Genomic DNA, 12,341 nt, shown 5'->3' with positions numbered 1-12,341 from the left:
CAGTTAACTTGTACTCACAGGGCAGGGCCATGGAGCAGTCTGACTTCGTCATAGTACAACATAGAGCTTTCAGCCCACATATTCCACTGTGTAAATACTAAGAACCTCAAACGTAACACTTCCTGACCTATTCATGCTAGAATGCCTGCTGGCTACTGTCTCAGGTTTAATCGCAGCATAGGTGAAGGTCTTATGATGTCTCTGTGCAGTAGAGTTCAAGAGATCCAGCTGCTGCCATTCAGATTCAGACTCATAGTGCTGATGGCAGCAAACTAAGTGCTCAACAGGGTATGCAAGCTCCCATCATGTTTGATATTTCACGTTCCAGAAAATAATAGGTATTTTAGAAGCAGAGTACAATCAATATGGATTCAAAATGAAACCAAACATTTTAATAGTGAAAGTAAAACCCAGTTGTAGATTCTAACTTTTTTAATCAACAACACTAGACACATTAATACGATAAATTATGCTTACCTTGTTTTATCACATTTTACAAGAATAGCAATTTTAAAAAGAAACAAATTTGAATTCTCTTAGGGCTGTTCAACATAACAATGTCATTAAAGGTACAGAAGAAACAATCCATATAGAATAAATCTGTATTTACATTTCTGCATAAAACAACTAATGTTATTAATCTTTGTTATGGAAGCATAGCTTTTCATCAAAAAAAAGATTAAAATAGATTATTTTGTGAATTTTAATGTTTAGCCATCATATACAGATATAATTTTAATTGAATCACTAATGAAAAATCCAGTTGTGCTAATAGATCTTAAACAATAAATTTACATATATAAGGAAGGTTTGTAATGTCATGAATAAAGTGAGATTTCTAAATTTAATTAACAAAATTTGTACTTTAAGTGTACTACAGAGAAATGTTCTGAGAAAATTCAAAATTACATGCCCATTCTTCTTATTATGTATACAGATTACCAATATTTTGTTCTTCATTCATTTCACAGTGAAAATGTTTGCTTTTCTATCGGATTGAACAGGTTCACAGAAACAATATGGGCCCCTTAATGAATGGCTGGTTTTGTTTCTTTGTCAGAACATTGCAAAGATTTCAAACAGTGCTTCACAACCCTTTTCTCATTGTATCCTTACTTTGACATTGGAAAATTGTCTGACCTCTGAGTGAGAACTATGATACAATGAAGGAGACCTGCATAGGGTGGGGTGGGAATTGGGAGCAGGAGGTGTGATGGGGAGTGTGCCTACTACAGTGGGAGCCTGTCTGGCAGAATCAAAGCAGAACTGTTACAACAGTTAGACCTTCACAGTTAGCCATTGCTGCCATAAAATGTGCTACCCAGAATTTCAAATGTCCTGACCCATAGTTTGAGAAGCCCAGATTTAAAATACGCGGTGGAAGTGTACTATAAATTATGTATGCTATGCAAAATAAACAGCCTCTTTAATATTGCAATTTTAATTAGAATTAATCGGAATCTTCACCTTGTAGTAAAAAAACATGGGTATCGCTGAAAGAAGACATTTTGTCGAGCTTCTTTATCTTGCTCTCATCAGAATATTGCAAGAATACAAAATAACATTCTATACTGTATGACTGACTGTCAATTACCAAGCTTTATTTAAATTTAAACAAGCAGTTTAAATTATTCAAGGCAGTGCCCTGAAGAATGAAACAAATTGTCTGTTCCCTATTTTGTTAGGTTAAAACAGACGTAATGCGTGTATACTTTCTTTCTATATGCAAAACACAGAACCCTTTAGATGAACATGCATAGTTTCCAGTACACACAACAGTACCACACTATGAACCTAAAAGAAAATCAGAAACTGGTTGTCAGTATAATTCCTAGCATATTCAGGACTATTTAACAAATGTTGTCCAAACATGAAATTATATCTAATGTTGAACTCTAGGTTTTGAGTTTTGCAAGCTTGGGCTTTTGGGGTATGGTAAATACCTTGCCTGTGGTGAACAACCAAAATTGTAATTCCCCTGTCCTTGGGACACATGCACTGATATCACATCAGCACTGAAATTTGAATGCCACATTATTCGTGTACGATAAGCAGAACATCTTATAACATCATGGTAGCATCCTGATAGTGGCATACCACTCTTATTGCAACAATACAGGAGCAACTTGTTACAGCTAACCTCACCTGTTGACAAAATGTGTTTTTTTCAGAAATAGAGCTATGGTATTATCATTACTATATTACATTTTACCAACAATGAGAAAATAATTGATTCTCATTGGATATTTTAACACATTAAATCTTAAACATTCTGTGCTTGACCAGTGTTACTAACCTCACAACGTTAAGTAAAACCAAATCTGTTAACTTGCTAACTGTTCTTAAACTAACTCAGAGTAGGTTTAGAAAGGAATCGAAAGTGGTAAATATATTAATTTTACATAGTCATTCACTCTATGGAAATATATATCATCTTGTATGGCTCCCAGATAAAGCTTTTATAATTTGCATAATACATAAAATACAGAGGTTATGAAAAACATCTAAAATATGTTATTGAATAGTACATAATGCCAACACTAACAACGCTTCTGAATAGCTGTCTAAATATAACCTTATAAAGCAATATAAATAAATAGATAACTACATATTTAAAATGTAAAATCACAAATACTAACTTACAAATTACAGCTATAAAATCTAGATGAGATAATATGCTACAAGAAGTAAACTGCAGCTTTTTTTATGTCAAGTGCACACCTGATACACTAATATTTTCACATGTAAAATCTTAAAACACTTATTAGTACCTAATAACATATTAGTGCATCCAACACTGTTCATAAGTTATTATTTGCTGGTTTTAATGGTAAATTGTTAGATTACTACACAAGTAAATTTGGAACTGAATTTGATTGAATAATTAAATATGACACTATTTTTTCATTGAGCAGGTTAAACATGAAATGATTAATAAAATAGATCAAAGACATGTTTCCCTGTCGATACCCTTCCCTGAGTCGACAGTCTTCTCTTTCCTTCGTTCAAGATTAGTATATGAACTGCAAAAAAGACAGAACAGAATTGAAGTTGCTAAGGTTTAGATATGCTGAAACCAAAATGCAACTGAAAATAACAGTGAGTAACAACAAGTAGGATGTTCCATGCGACTGTTTAGGAAACTGTGCAATTCAAATGAAATCTTATATTAGCAAGTCATATTTCATTCAAATAGTGTTTAAGCAAACAGTTCAATCTGCCTTATGCAAACCATAAAATGAAAAAAAAAACTAAAACCTTTTACACTTCAACTGTGCACACGGAACACAATCAAATTTTACTTTGGGTAACCTCATTAAAGATCCACTTTGTTTTTTCATATTTCATTGGAATGTTTGAACATTTTTTTCTTTATATTTGCTTCCGTATCGTCTGCACAGCTAGTTTAAATTAATATGAATAGAGAGAGTGATAAGAAACTGTGCAAGGTAACACAGGCATGAATGACAAAAAGGTCAAAGGGAAGACAGACTTACCTTTGGGGAACTAGCTTCTATAGAGGTAAGGAAGGGGAGCTTATGACAGAAATGGAATGAAACAGTAGGTTAAGAGAGATGTTAATCCTATCTCAGACATTCAGCACAACCATATTTATGTCACATTTCATCTATATATATTTAATAAGATATGGTACCGACAGTATTTTCCCCCCAATTTCCACTCTTTCTGAAATGAAGCCACATTTAATGGAGGAATTAAACATATCTCAAAAGCAAAATATTGCAGATGTTAGAAATATAGAATTTAAAACAACTAGAAGGTTGGAAATATTCAGCATGTCCAGTAGCACCTGTGGTGTGAGAAATAATTGTCCAGCTCCTACGTTAAAGGCCAACTGTCTGAGACCAGTGGGAGTGAGGAGAGTGCTTTAGGCAGATTCTGACAAAGCCAGCACCAGCTGATCTGGCTAAAGGTAGTCTCAACACAAAAGATAAAAGCAGTAAGACTGCTGGATGAAACACACTGAGCTGACTTACTTTGTATACTTCAAAATAGAGGATCAGTACAACTAATATGTTAATTTCCATGTATTACTGGTTCCACGCTAGCTTCTCTCTGAGAAGCTACACTTCACTGCTCTGGTGACTGTGGCCAGTTTTATTCTACATTCTGTAAAGTTATTGAAAGGATACCTCAAGCAGAGGCCTGCTCACTCTCTGTCCACCCAATATTGGTAGACCACAGCTCTTTTTGTGTTGGAAGGTCTCTGATTAGCCTCTCAAATTTAAGTCCCATTCACCATCCTGAATGGTGAGTGCAATCTAGCCACTGATTGGCAACCAAGGGAAACCTACTGCCAGATTACTGTTATGAACAATAAAGAATGAGGAAGCCCATCTCACCCAATTTTTGGGTCCAGCCCAAAGCGCTACCCATTTCTCTCTCCACAGGCTTTTGTATATAAGTACGTCAATATCAATTATACGTAACAAACAATTTCTGGATTATAAAATCCAATTGTAAAGCCTAGGTTATAAATTATCCAACTGCTGTAACAGTGACTATTAAGTTATGTACTTAATCATTTATTCTGTGTGAAATGAAAATACCACAAAATAACAATCAAAATGATGGTTAATAATTTATCTAACAAGAAGCAATAGAGTCACAAGTGTATTGTTAAGGATAAGAGAAAATGGGGCAGGATGAATCAATTCAGGCCTCCCTTCAGACCTCTGACTCACTGTTCAATGACCCTGGAGAAGAGAAATCCAAAGATATGCAACCCCTTCTGTGAAGAAATTTCTCATCGCAATCTTAAATAGCAAACCTTGTACTTTGATACTGTAACTTGTAGTTCTAGACTTCCCCAGACATGGGAAACATCCATCTAGCATCTCTTCTATTCTAACCTCTTATTCTACTAAATTCCAAGGAATATAGGACCTAGGGTCAGATTTTCGAAGTTACAGAAAACCTGTCTATCATGGCAGAAATGAATAAAATTTGGAAGTAAATTTCTCTGAATACAAACTATCCATTTTTATGGGTGTGGAGTGGAATCAGGGCAGCATTTGCACATGTCTATTTTATGAAGGCTGCTGGAATCAATATTCAAATCAATACTTCCCTTCATAAAGGTAAGATTATGAAATCTCTGCACCATGGAACCTGGAGTATGCATACAGGACCGACTAACAGCAAGTCTGAACTTTGTGCATTCATTTGGATAGCATGGTTTCCTCTTTGAAGAATTAAGATACCCCTTAGCCCTGGAACAGCTTTGGGGAAAAATGGTCGGGTACCTCAGGGGTTTGTGCAGTGAGGTATTCTGTTGAATTTTTTAAAGTAAGTCTTAATTTACTTTAAAATGTATAAATTTATTGGAACTGTCATAGATTTGTCAAATCTGGCAAATAACTTCCAAAAATGATAAATAATTGCCAAGACTGTCAAAGAACTGTCAAAATTATCAGTGACATTTCAAGTTTGTACGAAAGGTGTTAATTATGTCAAAAAGCAGTCAAACTGCCAGATATCTGTCAAAGTTGTCAAGTGTTTAACTCTCCCTTGCTTTAAATTTAAAAGAAAGTCTGGTGTTCTGTTTAAAAAGAACAAAGATCTTGTTTTTTTTTCTATCTATTTACAGATGTCTGCATTACCTTCATACCATTTGCACTGCATGTCTGATTATACTACATTAAAAGATAATAGTGAGTTCCCTGTTAAATGAAAAAGCTGAATGACAGCTTAAGGTGGTTGCAGAATACAAGTGCTTGCTTTCATAAGAGTTCACTGAAGAAATTTGAATGCATTTCTTTTAAATCAATGACATTTTTATGTAGTAATGTCATCAATTGATATAAACAAATTTTGTATCAGCACAGTTCCTATGTTTACCCATGATGGATACCAGTATGGAGGATGAAGGGTAACAAAGTGTGGAGCTGGATGAACACAGCAGGCCAAGCAACATCTCAGGAGCACAAAAGCGGACGTTTCGGGCCTAGACCCTTCATCAGAGAGGGGGATGGGGAGAGGGAACTGGAATAAACAGTTCATGCACTTTACCAACACCTTCCACCCCAACCTCAAGTTCACCTATGCCATCTCCAACACATCCCTCACCTTCCTGGACCTCTCAGTCTCCATCTCAGGTAATCAGCTAGAAACTGATGTCCATTTCAAGCCCACTGACTCCCACAGCTACCTAGAATACACCTCCTCCCACCCACCCTCCTGCAAAAATTCCATCCCCTATTCCTAATTCCTCTGCCTCCGCTGCATCTGCTCCCAGGATGAGGCATTCCACCCCTGCACATCCCAGATGTCCACGTTCTTCAAGGACCGCAACTTTCCCTCCGCAGTGGTCGAGAACGCCCTTGACTGCGTCTCCCGCATTTCCCACAACACATCCCTCACACCCTGCCTCCAGAGGATACCCCTCGTTCTCACATACCACGTCACCAACCTCTGGATACAACGTATCATCTCCGACACTTCCGCCATCTACAATCCGACCCCACCACCCAATCTATTTTTCCGTCCCCACCCTTATCTGCCTTCTGGAGGGACGACTCTCTCTGCGACTCCCATGTCCGCTCCACACTCCCCTCCAACCCCACCACACCCGGCACCTACCCTGCAACCGCAGGAAGTGCTACACTTGCCCCCACACCTCCTCCCTCACCCCTATCCCAGGGCCCAAGATGACCTTCCATATCAAGCAGATGTTCACCTGCACATCTGCCAATGTGGTATATTGTATCCATTGCACCCGGTGTGGCTTCCTCTACATCGGGGAAACCAAGCGGAGGCTTGGGGACCGCTTTGCAGAGCACCTCCACTCGGTTCGCAACAAACAACTGCACCTCCCGGTCGCAAACCATTTCAACTCCCCCTCCCATTCCTCAGATGACATGTCCATCTTGGGTCTCCTGCAGTGCCACAATGATGCCACCCGAAGGTTGCAGGAACAGCAACTCATATTCCGCTTGGGAACCCTGCAGCCCAATGGTATCAATGTGGACTTCACCGGCTTCAAAATCTCCCCTTCCCCCACTGCATCCCAAAACCAGCCCAGTTCTTCCCCTCCCCCCACTGCATCACACAACCAGCCCAGCTCGTCCCCTCCCCCCACCGCATCCCAAAACCAGCCCAGCCTGTCTCTGCTTCCCTCATCTGTCCTTCCTCTCACCCATCCCTTCCTCCCACCTCAAGCCGCACCTCCATTTCCTACCTACCACCTCATCCCGCCTCCTTGACCTGTCCATCTTCCCTGGACTGTCCTATCCCCTCCCTACCTCCTCACCTATACTCTCCTCTCCAGCTATCTTGTTTTCTCTCCATCTTCGGTCAGACTCCCCCTCTCTCCCTATTTATTCCAGTTCCCTCTCCCCATCCCCCTCTCTGTTGAAGGGTCTAGGCCCGAAACATCAGCTTTTGTGCTCCTGAGATGCAGCTTGGCCTGCTGTGTTCATCCAGCTCCACACTTTGTTATCTTGGTTCCTCCAGCATCTGCAGTTCCCATTATCACTGGAGGATGAAGGGCATGTGTTAGCATGTTAATACTAAATTGGTACATGAGCTGTAAAGCACATTGGGAATGAGTGGAGATATGATTTGGCATAGGGCGAGATGTGGAAATATGGTGGTTGGATATAGAAGCAGAAGTTGGCAGGGTTGCTGTGAGCAAAACATGGGCTGGCATGAATGAGTATTAGGCTGGGTCTAATTTTGGATGATATGGGGAGTGTTTGTGTGGGAGAGAAGGGAATGAGGACTGCTTTGGATTTCACTAGTTTTTTAAATTAATTTTCCACATCCTGCCAAAGCATGAAGGCAAGCCTTGCACTCAGCCCAGCTCCACACCCACAACCTCTGCTCTTATTACTGGGTCACCCAGCCCATTTCTCAAGGCCCCTCATTTTGGGCACTCTGTGCATGCAGCAGCATGCCGACATGGCTCACAGCTTTGACCAGAGTTCTGGAGATCGCTGCCATGCATGGACCTTGGATGTCTGTGCAGAAGGAAAAAGGTTTTCTCTGGTCAAGTTTGCAGAAGTCTAGAGGTCCTATTCTCTTCAATCTTCCCTCATGGGTTAATCACTTTTGATGACCTCCATCTAAAGCTGGTGTATCTTTCCTTGAGGGAAGTAATCTAGCTTGTACATACCACTCCTGAAGTGCTATCTTCAAGGTCACATACAGTTAGTGGAATCAAGGGTTATGGAGACAAGGCAGGAACTGGATACTGATTGTGGATGATCAGCCATGATCATAATGAATAGTGGTGCTGGCTCGAAGGGCCGAATGGCCTACTCCTGCACCTATTGTCTAATTAAGTAAGAGTTCTTTTTTCTTTAATTGCTTTGCATCAAAGGACAACATGCCATTTGTTTTCCTAACTACTCAGTACATCTGCATGTTAATTTTCTGTGATTCATGTACAAGGCTTCCTCTAAATGCAAATGCTTCTCAGTTTCTCATGTTTTGTTGAATGTTCTGCATTTTGTTTGTCCTCAAAAAGCAGATAACATCACAATTCCAAAACTACTCTATCTGCCACATTTTTCCTATTCACTTCATCTTCTAGTTCCCTTTGTGGCTGCATTGCATCCTTTTCAAAGCCTATTTTCTAACAGCAATCTGTTCAGCTTAAATATTGATACCTATAAATAGCTGGAGCTCAAGCACTGACCACCAGTTAGAAACTTGCAATCTGAAAATGATCTGTTTATTTGAACTCCTTTACCAGACCATCTCCTTAAATAATGAAATACGTTTAAGCAGTGTTTGCATCAAAAGGCAAAATATATTAATTTATCATTGTTTCACTAATTTTCTTGGTGGTTATTTGACTTCTTACCTTTTTCATTTGCATTATAAAATAGCTACTGAAATACTCAAGCTTAGAATAATAATGGTAATGTGAATAACATCTCAGATCCCCATTTGTCGCACTTTCAAATGTCTCTTGAAGTCTTATTTTTTAAAATCTCCAACTTTCCTAGCATCTAAATGAGATGACAATGACAAATTGGCTTCAGCTTACATTGTCATACTTTTCTAAGTTGGCAAACATTAATCCAATCCTCAATCCTCTGAGAATAGCTTGATATTACTGGACACATATTCAGCTGCCAAGTTGCTGAACTGCAGGGTTTCCTCTAGTCACTGTTTCATGTCCAAGACTCTTTCCTTCTTTAAGGTGCTGCATAAAACTTTGTCTCTTTGATTAAGTTACGTGTCACTTACCCAAGTTTTTCTTCTAATACTCATTTGCAAATTTCTGAAAGGGTAAAATCACCAGTAATTTTACTTCTGACTGCACTCAAATGATCACTTTTATTTAAGTATGAAAGTGGGAAAGGAAGAGGCTTGGCAATAGCATACTACATGATTGAGTAACCTGTTTGATGCTCAAGGTTAAATTTTGTACCTGTACTGCCTAGAAAATATGGCAAATTTCAGAAAGAGTATGTGGTACTCCATGTCACATTTTCCATTGTTGATATACTTTATTTACCAAAATCTTTCCTTCACTGCAAAGGTTCAGTCATGAAGAATGTCCATTTTATCATGGCACAGGAAAGTAAACAGTGTTTAATGGATGCACTCGATTAAAAATCAAAATGTTCAAAAGGAAAATAAAAGATAAAGTATGGTATAATAAAAGTAAAGGCCTGAAAGTCCTATTGTAATTGGGGGAGGTGATAGCATAGAGGTATTATTGCTGGACTGTTAAATCCAGTGACCCAAATAAAGTTCTGGGGTCCTGGGTTCAAATCCCGCCATGGCAGATAGTGGAATTTGAATTCAATAAATATCTGGAATTAACAATCTAACAATGACCATGGATCCATTGTCAATTGTTGGAAAACCCATCTGGTTCACTAATGTCCTTCAGGAAGTAAATTGCCATGTTTAACTGGTCTGGCTTACATGTGACTCCAGAACCACAGCAATGTGATTGAATCTTGACTGCCCTGTGGGCAATTAGGGATGGGCAATAAATGCAGCCTAGCCAGTGATGCCCTCATCCTGTGAATGAATAAAGAAATGAAAACTGTATAATGCAATGGTAATATTTCATATCAAAATTGGTTCTTCAGGGTAAAGTTCATAAATATAATGGTCTCATGTGCTAACTTGTGCAGGATTTTAATTAAGGTCACCTGAACTTTAATTAAGGTCCCAGAGGTATGAGGCACTTGCTCCCTGCGTGGATGAGTCAACTGACCATGGCACTATGGTCCAGGAGGCCATTCAAGAAGGGGGTGCAAAAAGACAGATTGTAGTTGTAGGGGATTCCATCATCAGGGGATAGACAGTATCCTTCGCGAGCAGGATAGACAATCCCGCATGGCGTGTTGCCTGCCCAGTGCCAGGGTGCGAGACATCTCCGACCGGCTTGAGACAATACTAGAGAGGGAGGGGGAGGATCCAGTTGTTGTGGTCCACGTAGGTACCAACAACACAGGCAGGATTAGGAAAAAAGACCTGTTTCAGGATTATGAAAAGCTAGGAACAAAATTAAAAAACAGGTCTTCAAGGGTCATAATCATATATCAGCAAGGCGGCTTAACCCGAGACTCTACAACTGTAGTGTCTCCCACCCGCCCTCCTCCTCTAACCTAGTTAATAAGGTAAGGTTCATTCTAAACTTTCTCTATTGAACATAAGTTTGTTATTATTACTTGAAGTAAGCTTTCTGCTTTAGTATTGAGTGGGTGTTCAGATAAGTCGGGTATGGATGCTAGGGCAGTTGCTTGCTCCTCCTGCAAAATGTGGCAGTTGGGAGATGTGGCACACGTCTCCGCTGGCTACATCTGCGGGAAGTGCACCCAGCTACAGCTCCTTGAAAACCGTGTTAGGGAAATGGAGCTGGAGCTGGATGAACTACGGATCATTCGGGAGGCAGAGGGGGTAATTGAGAGGAGTTATCGGGAGTTGGTCACTCCTAAGGCTCAGGACGAGGATAGATGGGTTACAGTTAGGGGGAGGAAAGGGGACAGACAGACAGTGCAGAGATCCCCTGTGGGCATTCCCCTCAGCAATAAGTATACCGTTTTGGATACTGCTGGGGGGGTTGACCTACCAGAGGAAAGCCATAGTAGTCAGTTCTCTGGCACTGAGCCTGACACTGTGGCAAAGAAGGGAAGGGGGCAGAATAGAAAAGTACTCGTGGTAGGGGACTCGATAGTTAGGGGAATCGACAGGAGATTTTGTGGGCAAGATCGGGATTCCCGGAAGGTATGTTGCCTCCCTGGTGCCAGGGTCCGGGACGTCTCCGATCGGGTGTATAAAGTTCTGAAAGGGGAGGGTGAACAGCCAGAAATCGTGTTACATATTGGCACAAATGATATAGCCAGAAATAGGTTTGAGGATATAAAAAGTGATTTCAGGGAGTTAGGATGGAAGCTGCAGAGCAGGACGAACAGAGTAGTGTTCTCTGGTTTACTACCGGTGCCACGAGATAGCGAGGTGAGGAACAGGGAGCGGGCGCAGCTGAACACGTGGCTACGCAGCTGGTGTAGGAGGGAGGGTTTCAGATATGTTGATAATTGGGATGCCTTCTGGGGAAGGTGGGACCTGTACAAGAAGGACGGGTTGCATCTGAACTGGAAGGGGACCAATGTCCTGGGTGGAAGGTTTGCTCGAGTAGTTCGAGAGGGTTTAAACTAGTATGGCAGGGGGGTGGGAACCTGAGCTGTATACCAGAGGTGAGCGTTGATGCAGGTGAGGCAGTAGCAAGAGGTAGACCAGCTAGTGGGAAGGATTTTCCTGGGAAGGAACCAAGGGATCGGTTAAAGTGTGTTTGCTTTAATGCAAGGAGTATCAGGAATAAAAGTGATGAACTTAGAGCATGGATCAGTACCTGGTGCTATGATGTTGTGGCCATAACAGAGACATGGGTTTCTCATGGGCTGGAATGGTTGCTGGATATTCCAGGGTTTAGAACATTTAAAAAGAATAGGGAGGGGGGAAAAAGAGGAGGGGGTGTAGCACTACTAATCAGAGAGGGTATCACAGCTACAGAAGCTTCCATTGTCGAGGAAGATCTGCCTACTGAGTCAGTATGGGTGGAAATTAGGAGCAGCAAGGGAGTAGTCACCTCGTTAGGGGTTTACTACAGGCCCCCCAATAGCAGCAGGGAGATTGTAGAAAGCATAGGTCGACAGATTTTGGAAAAGTGTGGACGCAGTAGGGTTGTTGTAATGGGTGACTTTAACTTTCCTAATATTGATTGGAACCTCCTTCGAGCAGAAGATTTGAATGGAGCTGTTTTTGTAAGGTGTGTTCAGGAGGGTTTCCTAACGCAGTACGTTGACAGGCCGACGAGGGGAGAGGCCATTCTAGACTTGGTGCTCGGAAAC

The 12,341-nt window shown here is 40.7% G+C and overlaps 1 protein-coding gene across 5 annotated transcripts in view; it reads right to left on the bottom strand.

The window, feature by feature from the left end:
* Nucleotides 1-415: 415 nt before the first annotated feature.
* Nucleotides 416-12,341, bottom strand: part of slc4a10a (solute carrier family 4 member 10a) — a 265,329-nt gene continuing 253,403 nt past the window's right edge. For 4 of the 5 annotated variants that reach the window (XM_048534165.1, XM_048534168.1, XM_048534166.2 and 1 more), the window contains one exon: nt 416-3,023. In XM_048534165.1, the coding sequence (XP_048390122.1) occupies nt 2,945-3,023 (79 nt within the window). In that variant the 3' untranslated portion in view covers nt 416-2,944. Of the gene's footprint in view, nt 3,024-3,497; nt 3,537-12,341 lie in introns of all 5 variants that reach the window. The other variant, XM_048534170.1, reaches the window with a different exon arrangement.

The sequence above is a fragment of the Stegostoma tigrinum genome, chromosome 7 (assembly GCF_030684315.1).
Source record: "Stegostoma tigrinum isolate sSteTig4 chromosome 7, sSteTig4.hap1, whole genome shotgun sequence".
Taxonomy (NCBI): domain Eukaryota; kingdom Metazoa; phylum Chordata; class Chondrichthyes; order Orectolobiformes; family Stegostomatidae; genus Stegostoma; species Stegostoma tigrinum.
This window is presented reverse-complemented; position numbering and strand designations above follow the sequence as displayed.